This window comes from Daphnia pulex, chromosome 12 (assembly GCF_021134715.1).
Source record: "Daphnia pulex isolate KAP4 chromosome 12, ASM2113471v1".
In the NCBI taxonomy this organism is placed as follows: Eukaryota; Metazoa; Arthropoda; class Branchiopoda; order Diplostraca; family Daphniidae; genus Daphnia; species Daphnia pulex.
In genome coordinates, this window is record NC_060028.1 from 10348313 (window position 1) to 10364553 (window position 16241).

The 16241-nt window shown below is 43.7% G+C and overlaps 3 protein-coding genes across 5 annotated transcripts in view; 1 reads left to right on the forward strand and 2 right to left on the reverse strand.

Annotated features, from left to right (window-relative positions):
• Positions 1-61: 61 nt before the first annotated feature.
• On the reverse strand, positions 62-1657 carry LOC124209736 (apolipoprotein D-like). The gene is made up of 5 exons (XM_046607889.1): positions 1388-1657; positions 760-887; positions 602-690; positions 435-530; positions 62-359 (listed from the first exon to the last, which is right to left on the reverse strand). The coding sequence occupies exons 1-5, from the start codon at positions 1526-1528 to the stop codon at positions 232-234; spliced, it is 582 nt and encodes a 193-aa protein (XP_046463845.1). The 5' UTR covers positions 1529-1657; the 3' UTR covers positions 62-231.
• A 346-nt stretch (positions 1658-2003) lies between these two features.
• On the reverse strand, positions 2004-8524 carry LOC124209735. Of its 2 annotated transcripts, XM_046607886.1 has the most exons (7): positions 7275-8524; positions 6589-6876; positions 5979-6149; positions 5695-5898; positions 5495-5569; positions 4905-4973; positions 2004-2793 (listed from the first exon to the last, which is right to left on the reverse strand). In XM_046607886.1, exons 1-7 carry the CDS (start codon positions 7399-7401, stop codon positions 2618-2620), a joined length of 1110 nt encoding a protein of 369 aa, XP_046463842.1. In that variant the 5' UTR covers positions 7402-8524; the 3' UTR covers positions 2004-2617. The 2 variants fall into 2 exon arrangements, with proteins under 2 accessions (XP_046463842.1, XP_046463844.1); XM_046607888.1 differs by lacking the exon at positions 4905-4973 and having other exon boundaries at positions 7275-8522.
• LOC124209734 (cadherin-23-like) overlaps positions 2748-16241 on the forward strand; it is a 28942-nt gene continuing 15448 nt past the window's right edge. For both annotated transcript variants that reach the window (XM_046607883.1, XM_046607885.1), the window contains exons 1-2: positions 2748-2885; positions 12681-12898. The gene's annotated coding sequence lies outside the window, so the exon portion shown is untranslated. The remainder of the gene's footprint in view (positions 2886-12680; positions 12899-16241) is intronic.

Sequence of the window (16241 nt, forward strand, 5' to 3'; positions counted from 1 at the left end):
GTACTTATAGATTATACGACCGGCTGATGTTTGTGAAGAGATGGTACACAAATTATGTGTAGTAACTGATTTCGACTTTATTTTATTTTATTTTTACAAAAGCAAATCGAATTTTTTAAGATTATGCACTATACCTAAATAAGTCATGTTTAAATAAGAAACGAATAAATTAGAAAACCAAGGCGCTAAGTTTTGATTGTTGAAGTTGGGAACGAAATTTGCTATGGTTTATCAGCAATTATTTTGAGTCGTTGTCTTCAGTGGATTCTGGCTGATGCCATTCGCTGCCAAAACGGCTAGCGCCGTGTTGATTGTGTCCGTTGAAGGGAACTGATCACGGGTCAGAATCCACGCAATTTCTGCGAAGAAATAAAAGGGATATGTTGAAATATTGCCTAAGGGGATGGCCTTAAACCTAGTCTTTCTTTGCTTACGTGAGTTGAAAAATGCTCTGTTGGTACAGCTCCATACTACGGCATAGGAAGTGTAGTCGGTGCCCAAAACCCAGTAAGGTGCGTCAGCCGGAGCAACTGTTTGAGAAGACGTTATTGGATTACAATCTCAAAAAGAAATTTCTGAGACTGAAAACATTTAATCTTACAAGGAATGCTAGCAAATGTTACTCCGAGTTTGCCATTTGGAGCTTCTAGTTGACGAGCTGTTCCAGTTACGATTGATTTAGTTCGAAGACTGCAGCATTTTTTCAGAAAAAATTGCATTATTACGTAACACTGTTATGTAACGTACAAAATAACTTACATTTTTTTGGTTCCTTCGTTTTTTACTGTTACTCCCGTATCGCTCTTGGTATATTCGGCCGTTATGCAATCTAGGCCAATCTGAAAGATGGCAAAGTAACTGCGGTTTTCGTACCACTTGCCCGTGTACTTTGGGTTGACCGCAGGTCCAAAGGAATAAAGTCGAGTTTGGCATCAAGTTAAAGAAAATGTAAAAGAACCATTGCCACAAATTAGATGAACATGTATTTTACTGTGGGTTTCTCTCTTATTAAGAAGCCGTTTTACTCTCATCTAATTTGATTGCTGACGCCGGTGTTAAATAATCTAATCTTTAAAATTGTATGATGATGATAAATAAGTTGGACTGCGTCGCTTGAAAGCAACAGCACCGTCTTTTCCTATTTTACGGCAGCAATATAGGGAAATGCTTATTTCTAGTTTTATAGAACATTGTAAAAATGAGCAACATTTTATGTTTATATGATGCCAAGCCGATGGTGTTACGTAACCCGCCATCGCCATCGCACTGGCTTGACTGGCCAAATCCTTGATTCTTAATGCCACTAAAAATTGTATTTTACTTCGTACTTTGGGGAGCTTTCATTTCAAATGAATTACGACTCTCAAAAGGGTCGAATAGAACTTACTTTATCGACATCAAAGTTGGATACGACGTTGACGCCTGGACAAGAGCCCAGTGAGTAGACTTGGGCATCTACCACCGTTCGATAGCTGCATCCTAGTAGCGCAATCAATAAACAAAGCCACAATTTTGAATAGCTTAGCATTCTCTTGGGAGGGAAGGAATAAACTTTGCTTCTACTCTGTTTGCGTGTGTGCCTGGCACTGGCATGCCGTTCCTATGTGGGTTTTTTTCCCTGGGAAAAAACAAACAAACAGAGTAAAAGCTATTCAGGTGTTTTATTATAGTCTGAACGGAGAGACCCCAACAGATAAGAAGGTCAGAGTCAGGAAAGAACCGTTAGACGCTGTATCCTATGGAAGGGTTTTTTTTTTTCAGACAGCAGCTGACCGGTCATGCATTCTTTTTACCTTTTCCCGAATAAGAGATGCCGTGAAAATCCAAAAAGACGGAAGCGCTGCCGCTCGTCTCCGTCGACTGATTGATAATACCCCCAACGCTTTTTAATTTGCATATTCGTAGATCTGTTGTGCTCGATTCAATTTTCCCCTCTGTATTTGTGAGTTTTTTCTTTTCTAGAGCTTTTTCTATTCGTTGAAATGGAGCTGGGAGACGCAATGTTCATGTATAGAAAATCGTTTATTATATAGTATGACATCCAATATTTCGGAGATACGTAAAAGGTTTGAAGGAAAAAAGGGGAGGGGAGGAAAAGCCGGGGAGGTGAGGGTAACAAAGAATTTCCACAATCACACACACATGTAGATGATATTACACACTCCATATAATGGTATAGATATTTGATAATTGATGTCATCTTGATGAGAATGTCGACTGTTTGCCTTTTTGAGTTGGCGCTCTCATGGATTACAGAACACCGTGACAACTTGAGGAGGAATTTGGCCATTCTCTTGGCGGAGGGCACAATTAACCCCACAACAGCTTAATTACATCTATCAATGCGAGTCTCAAAAAAGATGAAACTGTGAGTGAGTGCCATTTTTGTCCAGTGAAAAACAAAAAAAAAACAGTGTGATTTAAAACAAAAATATTTAATAACAATAATAAGTAAACACAGAGCCGGAAGATGTTTGTCCGTTTGTTAACACGATGGCAGGGTATTTGTTAATGGATGAGCTCCAGCGAATTTATATATATTTTGTTTTGTTTTTCCGCTCGCGATGTTCTTCATTCCTTTCCACTATATCTTCTTTGCTAATTGAGATTCTCCATTTCAATCCAGGCTGGAGCGTATGGAATTGTCGGATCGATGGAGTGGGGCTGGCGTTCGATCTTCGGCATTATCCGGTTGAGCGCTGGTGGATTCGCGGTTTGCAGATGTCTCGCCTCGGTGATTCCTCATGGGGCTCTTGGCTTCGTACGTTGCCGAGTGGTTGCTCTGCCTTCGACCTGGACGTTGTAAAGCGACCGAAATGAATGACAAGGAAATGAAGCGGCCCAGGCCCAAGGAAGAGAGAAAGCCCAGCATCGGACTACAAAAGGTAGGACACACATTGTATGTACACACATCTCTATAGACAACACGGTGCGCGTCCCGTCGTCTACTATTTAGGCTCGTCTTTTCTCAGACGACATGCTACTACATTATCAAGACTATCATCAACTCTACTCTCGCAATTTTCAATTGCATTTCCTGGGAATCAGGCAGACAGGCAGGCAGAAGGAAAGTGCTTTCATTTCAAGCGCCCAGCTCTTCTGCTCTCCTCTCGCCTCTGCGTATTATACAGATGCACCGATCCCAGTCGATCGATAGCTGTAACGGGCCCGGTATAGGGAAATCAAAGGGATCGGTTAGATAAAGGAAAGAGACGAAATTGATCAGTAAAATAGCGAGTGCACTCCCATTTCATGCATCCAGCGCGGTGTCCCCAGATGTGCTCCTCCTCCCGCACACACACACTAAAGCAGTCGTATAGAGTTAAATATGAGGGAGATCTATTTTTCCCCCGTAGATTCAGCAGAGTCTTTGTCCCTAGTCGAGTTTCCTTTGGAGAATAATAAAGCCGAAACTAACTACCGCGCTACTACCTAGTTTACCTAGTCTCTAGCTCACCCACCGACATGAAACTTCAAACGCCACTAATCTCTGTCTATTCATGCATGATAATACCGATCTATATACATTTCTCTTAACCCAAATGATAAGCCTTTGAAAATTTCCAGCTCCGCGTTCACTGCGGCGAAACTCTGTGTGCAGAGCGCTATTGTATGTAGCGTCGTTTTTTTTTTTTTTCATTCGGGGATGCTCATGCAGTGCTTATACGACTACCTATGGGTGTGTGTTTCCCCGTGGCTATAAAAGCCATTTGGGCTTAACTATACTTAGGGTGTGCCATGCTCTTTGATGTTGATGATGGATTGGTGGGGGAGAGAAAAAGAGACTAGAGACTAGAGATAGAGAGCGTCGTCTACACTTTCGGTTTCGGTCGTTGGCACCCGGGCTGCTGAAATGGACTTGTCTCTCTTTCCCATCAGTGAGCCGTCCGGAATAAGAACAGAGGAAGGAAAAGAGCTCACGGAGGCGTGGGCTACTGCCACTGCTGCTGCTGCGGTCTTAACTGTGAACCCTAGGCAACGCGTTTGCTACTATATCGACTCGTCTTTTCGGCTGGCCAATTCTCACTCGGGAGAATTGGGTGGAGAAAGAGAGAGAGAACTTTGATCGCCGTTGCGTATTATATGGCCTCCGCAGTCGAAGGTTTTGTCCTTTTTTTTCTGCCTTTTTTATCGATAGCGGCTTGATTTCATCTATAAATCGTTCCAGCACCGACCACTGGCCGGCATTCTTTTAACAGTTGCTAGGTGTCGACTGGGAGGGGGGCGAAAACAATAAAATTTATTCTCGTATTATATTATCGTGGCCAGTTTTTTTGTTTCTTCTTCTTTTGGGTTGTCCCTGCCATGTGGGATGGAGTCTGACGTATGGAAGAGAAAGATCCACACGGGTGATTAGGTTTTTCATTCACGCGCCATCAATCTGTACAGAAAGAAACTTAATGGATCTAATGTGCGCTACGTTGGATAGGCGCTCTCACACCTTCCCCATCCGGTTTTTCTTTGTAAAAAAAAATGTCACAGGCAACAGATAAGAAAATCCCGGGTCGACAGCGAGGAGGGAAATGAAAGAGATAAGTAAAAAGTAATAAGAGGAAAAAGAGACGAGAAAAAAGGGGTCTCGCTCGGTTTCTAGCTCTATACGATTCGGTCGCTCATCCCGTGGGTGGGCACACAGAGTGACGGTGGCGTAGAATCGATCAATAAATAGGTCGACTATACACGATATAGATTCTATTCTATTGTAAACGTTCCCGATCCAGCGTTCCATGCCGAGCTCTCTCTTTTTCTTTTTTCTATTTCTATTTCTTCCTGCCATCACGACAGCTACTGTATACAGTGAGTGAGCAAAGGATGTATGGAAGTTGATGGACAAGACAAAAGAGAGAAAGAAAAGATGGGGTCGAGTGAGTTTTCGCAGATCACACGTCACACAGTGAACGTACCGTAGAAGGATCCCCGCGAGTGATGGTGACCGCCGTTGTTGATCGAGTTAGTCCTACGCGCCCCGATATCTATACAGGCGGATGGAACGTTGGAGGACGGGGTAGGAGTGCGGTGTAGTGAAGTGCGGACACACACACACAGCACAAGAAAATGAAAAAAAAAGGGCCACATGTATAGACAGTGGTGTAATTATACTGTTATATAGTAGTAGATTGAGAGAAATATGAGTTGATGCTTATCGAGACAGGCTTGGACGCTCGACCGAGCAGATATATCGGACCAACAACAAAGAAAAAAGCCAGAAGAAGATTGGGGGGTAAAGTGCTTTTGTAAGCAACATTTCACCGACATCATCTTCTCTCTCTCTCTCTCTCTCTCCTTTTTGGCTTGTTTTTTTCTTTGTCGAAACTTATATATAAGACACAGGAAGATCAGCAAGATGGGGTGGCTGCTGCTGCTGTTGGCACAGCTGTCGTCAGCCGCGTCCTCGTCGCCGAGTTATTCTCGTGCGCAAAACTGTTTGTCTCTTTTTCTTTTTTCGGTTTTTCTCTTTTCCTTTTTTTTCCATTAAAGAGATGAGATCACGTACCTGTGGGTGCAGCTGTCTCGGAATCGGTGATGGATACCTGTCGGTGGTAGTTGGGTCGCGGCGGATGCTTTCCATCTGAGATGATATTCAAGTCAAAATCAATAAAAGGGGCGCGTCCCCGTTTTCTTCCACAAGATGTAAGGGAGACGGAGATCTCTCTCTCTAATGATGAGCGCTAGGCTATACTCGCCGCAACAAACCTGTGTGAGTGTGGTTGATGGTCGTACTGACGCTGGACGGCGGAGCCAAGTGAGCGTTGCCGTAGCCTCGGGCTTGATCTTGAGCGAAACGAGCCCGGCTGAAGAGTCTCAAAACGAGGCAGGTCAGCGCCATGAAAATGGACATGCCGACACCCAATCCGATGACCGTTGGCACATCGGATTTCAACCAAGGTCCGTGCGGTTCTAATAAAAAAAAATTGAATGATTCGCGGACAAAATTCCGGCGTGATTAATGATGGGCAAATCGGCAAAGGCCAACTGACCTGGGAGGCAAAGGCTAGTTTGCGAAATGGATTCGAGCGTGATGGACGGACGGAATGCCGCCCGGCAACGACATTCATGAGCGGTGCCTTGGTCCGACAAGGCGCAAACGGAGTTGCGGTCGTAGTACTGACACGACTGATCGTAGAGGCAATCTTCGCCCAGCTTCAAAGCTGCTCTCCTCACCCCAAATGATGGCCACCGGAATAAAAAAAAATGTAGAAAAAATAAAACATGAGCTGTGTGTTAAGCTGGCCGGGCTTGTGGTTTTTCTTCCTGGGCTTTCAAAGATCATTCGGGTGGTGACAGTGTGCGCTGGTGCGGACGTTAAGCAAAGGGAGAAAGGATGTGACATCGGCAGAGACGGGCGAAATTGGCGGAATAATGCACGCAACTGTGAGCAGAATAAGTTAAGTCTGAAGGAGCAGTAGGACCACAAGTCCAAACCGTCACGGTCTATAGTCCGCGGCCGGAATATACATTTGAATTTAGAGCGCGCGGGGGGTGTAAGGTGGTCGGGTAAATTAGTTTATGGGAGCGGGGGGGGGGGGCCTGGGTATTTCAAATGGAATGAATAAAAAAATCTTTTTTGATTTAATTTGACGAACGTACGTGGGACGCAGATGGAGTTGTCGACGATGATGGGGAAGTCGGAGTCGCACTCGCAGCGTTGCGTCATGGCGTTGCAAACGGTGTGAGGCAGTCCGGAATTGCACTGATCGGCGTCGTCGCAAAAGTCGCCCACTAGGAAGCCTCGACTCTTGATCGACTTGATCACCGGAACCGTGTCCCGATGCGCCTGCTGCCCTTCCTGCAACATCCAAGTCGATAACCATCGAGATGCCGATGATGATGATGATGTTGATCCGGCGTCGGTGGCGGCGTTAGTGGCGGCGGCATCTTGGCGTGTGTGCGCGCGAGGATCAAAGCGGAGGGAAAGAGAAAAAAAACCCAAAAAGAGGAAGGAAATAAAAGGAATAGAAAAGACTTAGTCGATGGATAGATAGAAAGCGGAACGGATTCCAACATCAGCGATAGACTAAGTTTATATATGGCCAGGAATCTGGCCAACTAACTCGTCGAGTTAGTTAGCCAGCACTGATTGATGTTGGACTGTCAGCAAACTCTTTTCAAAAGCATTCTCTCTACATATACAGGCTTGTTTTTACTGCCAGTTCATTGTCCTTTTTTTTTACATCATCTAGTACCCCCTTTTAGTTGTATAGGGTTGTGATGGAGTGCGCATAGAGGACGTAGTCGGCTTGACTGCCTTGTACAACATGATGTGTTTATTATACCTGATTGATTGGGAGGGATTCTCCTCGGCTGTTGCTGATCGTCCGGCCGTTGGATGATGGAAGACCCCGACGCCCAGTTGCACAAGCGGAATAGCAATAAAAGCGACAGGCTGGAAGACGACCGCATCTTCTTTTCTCGGCTTTTCTTCTTCTTCTTTTCCAATTCGGGATTTTTTCTTCTTATTCTCGCGTTCGCCCAGGCTCTTGTATTTCCTTGTGATGACGCGCACTCGTTTATTTATGTTACGACAACCTGCTCACTTCATCCAACGTTCGCTAGCAAGTCGATGAGCCTACTTGTCTCATCGCCGCTGGGGGGTTTGACTTTGTTATTATTTTTTCTCTATTTTGTATTTCTTTTTTTTTCTTTGCTGCTGGTGCTCCCCCCTTTTTCTAACGATTCATCCGGAATAAAGCAGCGGGACCCGTTCTCTTTAGCCTCCAGTCCAGCTGCTCGCTCTAGCGCCGCACTATACCGACCCTTTTTTATTTTTCGGATCAATACCAACTTACCCCCGCTGTCCGCAATAGTAGAAATAACGGTCAAATCAAACGGAGGGGGCGACAGAAATGAAATTGAGAGCCGCTTGTCTTTGGGATTTTTTTTTCCACCCCTCCCTTCCTTCCTCGACTAGCGCTGCACGTTTGGTTTGTCAACAACTCGATTCGTTTCGGCATCGATCGACGCACAAGTTGACTTTGATCACGGACTCTCGGCGGCGACGGTGATTACATCTGCCAAGCCAATTTTTGTTGATTCGAATCCCACTCCGCCCCGCGCGCCCGTCGAGTTTGACAAGACAGCACACTCAAAAGTCACTGGTTAGAGTGCAGCACCGAACTCAACTTTGACGCCACTGTAGTCGGTGTTTAATTAAAAAACAAACCACACACACATACACACACACAAGTCAAACAGGAAGTTTTTTTTTCATCAAAACTATAATCCACGCACGATATCTCTCTCACATTTCCAGCCGAGTCCTGGAAAGAAAGAAAAGTTTTCCAACAAGCTCAACTCGTCAAAGATGCTACCGGTCTCTCTCGTTGCTCACTCTTGTTCAGTGTCTTGTTGTGTGTGTGTGCTGTTACCGGTGTTTCGGCTGGAAGCAGTTGAGACGGTCTATAAAAGATGGGCCAGAGTGAGACGAGTCGAGAGAGCCGTCCGTTAGCGACGATGGCAGAGAAGCATCTCAGCAGCGCTTCTTCTTCTTGTCGGTTCTTTCTCCTTTGCTTCCACTTTTACTTGTGCCCCTTCATTCTCGCTCTCTTGTGTTCCTCGGCTCGTCAAAAGCGGGATCGAGCAAGTCCCGCCTACTCGGTCTTCGCCAATCAATACTAAAACCCAGTAGCAGCAGAAGCAGCAGCAGCTCAGCACACGCGTAGACACACTTCTATACATCACGTATATATAGAATCGTGTATGGTTCTCGGTTCCGTATATACACACACACACACATACACGACAACAGTCTTATCATCTAAATAGGCCACACGGCCCCTTCTCTTTCTCTCTATATCTATCTGCCATTATACCGTACTTTTATATACCCGTGCTCACTGTTTTTAATGCAGAGGCTCGGAACAGCGCTGGGCGATGTGTTGTCTGTACTTTTCCAGCACACTCTTTTTTTTCTACTGCTATTATTTAGAATTTTATTCTTCTAATGGAGCTTCTCTACCTATTCACAAGAAGGAGTTGGGTACATAGAAAATTCGCTTCGGATTGCATCTGATTGACGTCATGCAGGCCTTTTCAAGCTATTTTGAAGGGGATAACGCACAAACAGAAAGGAGAAGAAGAAAAAAATAATAAGATTAAGACTATTCTTAGCTTGATTCGGGAACGTGATGGCTGTCTATAGACAGTTATTGAATGTGGAAGAAAAGGGGTGGGTGGGTTGGGTTGGGTGAGGGGGAAATCACTTGTTACTCGCGCCGGATGTGTTTACCGAACGATCAAACATGTCGTCGTCCTTGCAGACCTGGTGAACTTTAGTCTATATACCCTCCCTTTTCCTTTCTAGATGACGTCTAGCATTAGATTTATACCGAGCAGCAGCAGCTGGCTTATTCGGCTGTAGGGTTTCTTATACAGTACCATATCCCCAAGTTCAATTGCGTATGTTGTTTTCCCTTTGAAATGTTGAAAAAAAAAGACTTGTTTTTTTTCTTCTTCTTTCTCTTCTGTGTTTTTCTCGCGGGGAAAGATTATATTGATCGATGCTCCGTGTGTGTGTGTGTGTATCTGTGCCACTGTTGTTTAGGCCATGGGTTGAGTCGGGAAATGAAATCGGTATAGATGCTCAACCAATTGTGAAGCTATAGACTCTCCTCGTTGGGACGAGAGGTTTGAAAAGCGTCTCGCGCTCTTGGGTTGCCGAGCTGCTGATTGTTTCCGTTGGGTCTCGTTATTGTTTCCTATTATATATCGGAAAGTGGGGGCTGCTGAATGGCAGCAGCAAACGCATCTACCCATTTCAAAATAGAGTGTACCGGCCCAATTATTACGCTGTGTGTGTGTGTGTGCTGTGTCGACCCCCCTTGTGACCCGCAAGAGGGCTGTTGTCATTTGCAGGAGGCGCAAACCCAATTGAATCATCTGAATTCCCTTCTGGAAAACGGCATCAAGATGTTCGTTATCATTGACATTTGCTCTCGCCCCCCTCACACCATCTATATATACTCGAATGATTCTTCAAACCAGCTCGACATGTTTAATGGTAATTGGCCGAGGGCGGGTAGAAGAAGGAACAAGAAAACACGGTAGAAGGAGTTGCTTCTTGAATGTCGAAAGAAAACTAGTTGGCTAGCCCAGTCTGTCCCGTTTCTTTTTTGGAAAAGGTCTTGAATGATTATTCATGAACGCGTTTGATTATTCCGAATTGAAAACTCAACAATTGGATGAGCAGATCCTTTGCAGTTTCTAGCGCTCGGTCGTTGATGTAGGTCCTGAGAGAGATAAGATTTCAAATTCAACTGATGATGTCACACAAAAGAATGTGCGTGTTGTAGCCTGTTCGTTTGTCACTCTGAAATCAAAAGAGGGGAAATAAGCTGATCAAGAGATCAAGTGGAGTTGAGCGTGAAATTGTTCACGCTGAACTTTTCTTCGGGATTTCCAACGAATGTCGGCCGACAAATCCCTCCCAGAATCGCTTCCATTTTTTAAACAACCCTCCCGAAAAATGATAAATAAACCAGCCGGTCCGGCCAAATAACCTGTCCTCAGCTGCTGACCCGAAACGTCAAACCCAACCAACATTCGTAATTATGTTAAATGTCGTAAAATAGTACCATAGGGCAGGTGGAAAAGAAGCGTTTATCATCACTGTCTCGTAGGGACGCATCTCTGGTACGAGATATAGAACATCTTAAACTTTTGATGACTGTTGTTCCTACCCCTCGACGACGCTCCGGTCGTTATCGCCGCGCGACGTCCTCTTCTTCACGGTGCCCATTTGACTTTGACATCTGGCGCCGATGGCGACGTCTTTTTTTTCCCCCCAACCCCTCCTCCCCCCGTGTACGTCAACATCCATCTCAATCAATTCGATATTATGTCGTGATATCCGTGCGTATATTGATGGCCGACGCCATGGCAAACAAGAAAAAAAAAATACGTCTGATACTGTAGCTTCAAGTTTATAGCCTTTTTTGGGTTTTTTTTATTTTATTATTCCGTCTATAGTGCTCTCTCATCTTGACTCGCAGAATCCGAAAGTATTGTTATGTAAAAAAAAGGCGCTGGGATTTGTTTCGCACTTTGTGTCGCGCAAAAGGCGCAATGGATATGTTCTGTACGACTGACAATAACAGAAATGGAAGGATCTGGTCGACCGGTGCTGCTGCCGACGACGATAACCCGAATAGAAGAGAGAGAGAAAGAGAGTGGCACTATATGTGTAGCCGTGTATGGGCCAAGATTTTCCTCCGAGCTTTCGTATTGATTGAGTGAGTGGTAGAGAGAGACACACACTTTCAGCATTCACGACTTTGGACGGCTCGCCAAAAAATATAAAAACGGTAGCGACTTCTTCTTCTTCGGAGGTTGGAAAAAAAACAAACAAACAAAACTGCCAACCGAGAATTTATGTTCCGTTTTGTTTCTTTGGCTGGATTTCAGTTGTGCGGATAGACAGTGTCGTCAAGTGAACTTAACTGAACAAAGAGAGGTTTTTCTTCTTTTTTCCCCCTTAATAATTCTGGTGAAACGTCATCTGCTGTCAGTTGACTGATTCTAATTAAAGTAGTAGTTGTTGCGGTTGTCGTAACTACAGGCGCCCTCTAAAAAAAACAGATTGAAGCGTTTTATCAGATTTGCAGATGAAAATCCTGCGGCGGATGCGTTACAGAAATAAAAGAAGAAAACAAAAGAAATTTCCCAGTGTACAGGCGCAAGTGAACTGTGTCAACTGGTTCCTATGGAAACCAAGTCGATAAAAACGGGTCTAACTATAGCCTTAAATCTTGTTATTTTATTTTATTTTTTTAAACGGCATGGAAAAAGAGAAGGACATAGGCGTGTGTCTCTAGGGGCTGTGTATTTCTGACGGTCGGCTTATACATATTTGATTTACATCCTTTAGTTTTTTCCCCCCTTTTTTAGTTTCGTTGCGTTACGGCGTTGCAGTTGATCGTGCAGCCGTTAGGTGGCGTCGCGGGACTGGGTAGTTGAACGAACTACAAATGTTTTTTTTTTTTTTTTTTTTTATTATTTGTTGTTTTATCTTTTTGTTTTAAAAATTGCCGCTTTTATCGTTTTTGAGCGGTTTTGATTTAGGTCTGGTTTCTAATTTTCTATCGATTTCTTAAAAATGGCTAGAGAAGAAAAAAGAAAAGTGTCGTCTGCTTTCGATCGTTTTGTTTACAAGTTTCGAAAAAGAGACCACAAGTTTAAGTTGAGTAGATTACAAAGAAAACGGAACGATCACTTTCTTGGAAACGTGGCAGCACGAAAAATAGGGCAACAAGTAAAATTATAAAAATGTGATCGCCGTGTGAACTCGGGTGTTTTGGCTCTCCATTTCATGCTGTCTTGGCAAGTAAATATAATGATTATGGGAGCTTAAATAGAAGATAAACCTGTTACTGTACAAATTTTTCAAATGTTAGTTCCTCACTATCATTTATCCAGCCTTTGTAACAACACGAGATATGCAAATTTTATTGCTTGTGCTGGTATTGACATGACATGTTACCGTTAAACTATTTCATTATCATTGCTTGGGTAATGATTTTTGTTTTTATTCCTATGGTGATGCATGATATTGCGTAAATGCAATCCATGGAAACCCAAAATTCTTTTGCTTATTAAAAGTTTACCCACTGTCTCATTTTCAACTCTTCCTTATTTGTTGTTTCTGTAAATATTTTTCGTAACCCTTTTTTTTATTTTTCATATAGATAATCAGCATCTCTCTTGATTGAAGAAACTACCCAGGATGTCGGTCGAGTTACGGATCTCTTCTTCGCCTATCTTTAAATGTTCTCGTGTACACCCATGTGAGTGTGGGTGTATTCACGAGGACCCCCCTTTTTCTTATCCGGCCTGGTGGATTCAACTATTCTGTGGATGGAGCACTTTTGTGTTAAATGCCCGGCCGTATTTCCCAGGCTGAAAGGTAGGAAAAATTTATCTTTATATTCTTTCTTTTTGACTATTTGGTAGCGTTGATTACAAATCGTTACACAGTACGGGTACAATTATTCCTGAGCTACCGTATATGCGGTTGACCGGAACTGTTTTCTCTCGCCGGTTTTGTTTACTCAGTCAGGGTTCATTAAATCACCAATGGAAGTGGGAAACTTACAATTGAAACTTATTTGCAAAACGACTGCAGAGATCGTGCTCGGTTTTATACCTCAAAACTTTGTCTGTGGGATTAAACAAATTCCGCAATATTTTAACTTTAAGCATTTGAAGCATCGTAAAACTAAAAAATTATATGACCAAGAGGGACCTGCCGCTTCCTCGTTGTTTTTAATTTGTTTTTATTTTATTTTCGTGCCACTTTCAAAAGTTTCGATCTACCGCAACAGTCGAAAGTTTCTTTTTGTTTCATCGCCAAAATTCTCTTCGCCGGTTTTCTCCCACGCGCGTCAGAAACTGGTGATTGGAAAATAGAGGCTTCAATGCCGACGCACCCACACATCATTTTCGGATGCAAAGAGAGTAATCAAGCGCCGAGATTGGTACGCGGGAAATCCGAAAATAACAAGACGAAATAAACGACGAAAAAATATAAATGCGAAACTCGAGGGGTGGCTGATTCCGTTCAAATTGCTCCCGACAAATGGCTCCTCCCCAGCAGTGATTTACTGTTGCAGCGTTGAGGTTAGCGTCTCACCGTTGACCCGATTTCTTGGCCATTTCACATCTTTGAACCTGCTGCTATTGTTTGGTTTAGGAGACGTTCAGGTTAGGCAACCCGAAAGCGATCGTGATGGCCCCCCCTCTGATTCTCCCAGCTGATGAAACGTGACTCTTCTTCATTTTCTTCTTTTCCGTCCCGCTCACGCGCTCCCTTCGCTGCCTTCGCCTCGCCTATTTGACAAATAAAATAAAAACCAGCAGCACGAAAAAGAACGAAAAATAAAAGAACTTAGTCTTCTCGACTAATGGAACGGAAGCACACAAATAAGCAACTGCCCCCCCCCCTACGGCACAAGGTTTGCTTTGTTTATTTTTTATTTTTTTAATTATCCTTGTCTACTTCTATTTGGTGCTCTCCCTCCCGCCTAAGTTTATTATTTGCATGGCTGTGTAGACTCAGTGTCTCTACTCGACTGTAATGAGGTAACTAGTATATACGTCATACGTATATACGTATGAACTCTCGTGTGTCTTAACGAGCTTTAGTTTTAATCGCAGTGCGAGCACTCGGAAAACCACCGGAGAGAGAGAGATGGTGGGGGGTAATATTCCATAAATAAAGTAGTTGCGCAACTTTTTATTTAGTACCAACGAACCTTGAACTTGAGGTAGTATATACACAAAATGAGTTTCGGGCACTTCCATTTTTGGTTTGGGCTTTTGAGCTCAAAGTTATTTGGAGACGTGTGGCATGCACACACACACACTTCCTCCTTCTTATTTCTGCTCGTTTGCTGACTGGGACTTTTTTTTTTCCAGGAATGTCTTTGTTTGTTTGCGTATTCGCTGTTGTTGTTTTTTAACGGCGACTTAAAAAGAAAAAAAAAGAAAACACTATTCAGCACTTTCAGAGACTTCCTCTGCTCCTCTTGTACCTCCCGATGGTCATTTGTTGTTGTGAAAAGTGGTGGAGAGAAAGGGAGTGAAGTCAAAAGGAGGTTTACTTGTTAATTTGACGGCTCCTGCTGTTAGTGACGGCGGCGTTTGGTATTTGGACTTGACAACAAGTCGCGGCCATGGCCGGGTCGACCAAGAAACAGATGGCAGGTCATTATTTGCTTCTTTCTTTCCCTTTTTCTTTTTTTAGTTTCTCCATTTCCCACTTTTCGTGCGAAAGTAGAAAACCGGAAAGCGAAAGAAACGCGTCGCCAAGAAAGTTGGTAACCGAGAAAAGCATTAAATGGCCTAGCTAATGTCAAATCGATTCTCAGATTGAGGTTTTATTTTTGTTTTGTTTGGATGGATGGAATTCGCTCAAGCGGATCCGATCCGGCCGCAAACGGTTTTTTTGTTTTGTTTCTTCTTCCTCTTCTCTTGTTTTGTTCCGTCGGAATTATAACGATACCCCCGTTATTCCGTGAATGGTGGACGGACGAACACTGCTGCATTATATTATCCATCTGTAAAATAATTTGAGTTGGGTCGTGTTCAGTCCGGCTCAAATCCTCCCCTGACGCAACGCAAGTTCTCCCTCCCCAGTGTTTCTCTCTCTCGACAGTTAATCTCTATCCATCCATTCCATCTAACTCTCTCTCTCTATGCGATGACTTCCGGTGTTGCAGCCGTCCGTTGACCAACGTTATTCCAAGACCCGGGACTTGTAGAATACATCCCTACAACAACAACGACAACAACAACAACACTGGTATATTAGAAGAATAGGGGGATATTTATTTCCGCTTCGGTTTGCCACTCGACTGGAAACTTTGGGACGGGTTAACTTCCTCTCCTTGTTCTTTTTTATAATACCTCACCTGTGCGAGTGGACACTATACTAGTGTATCTAGGGTGGGAGGGATAGAGAGAGAGGCCGATATGACCAGGATTAATTTTTTTTTTTAGTATTAACGCTCTGCTGAAGACCATCTTGACTCGTTAGCCACAGAAAATTATGTAGATACTAGCGAACGTGGCCGAAGCGCACGCGCAGATGGTTTCCGAAGTCCCGAAGTCGCCGACGTCGGCGGTCATCCAACAAGTGGTCCTCGGGAGAAAGAAAAGAAGTAACACGATATCTTAAAAGATTAAAGAATAAAAAAATATTTACAAAAAGAAAATGGAAAAAAGAATAGACACGGAGAATGAATTCGATTGGGAAAAGGAGCCCATAAATAATTTTTGTTGAAAAAGAACTGATCTGGTGAAGCGTTCCGCCTACTGTTGGCTACCATCACGGTCTGTTAAGTCAATCTCAGTCGCATGAGAAATGGAGAGAAAAAAATCACGGCCGAAAAAAAAAATCTTTTCCCTTTTTTTTTTCTTTTTTCTAATTGGAGCGCGCCGGGGCGCACTGGTGGGTTGTCTAAATCATCGATTAGACGGCGGGAGATTCCTGGTTTGGTACTGCTATTTAACACACACCATCAAGCGTTTCGTCGCCCCCAGAAGAATTTTTTCGGACCTTTTCACGAAAAACGTGAAAATAATAAAAGGAGAAATACAACAGCGGACACGGTGGTGACCGCGTCGCTGTTGGACCGCTCAGCTGTGGCTAATTTGATCGATTTTCTTTCACGAGCCAACGCGTGGGTTTCGTGAAAAAGAATCGGATGCCATCCCTTCCCGACAATGTCCTCATTTCTCAATTCCGG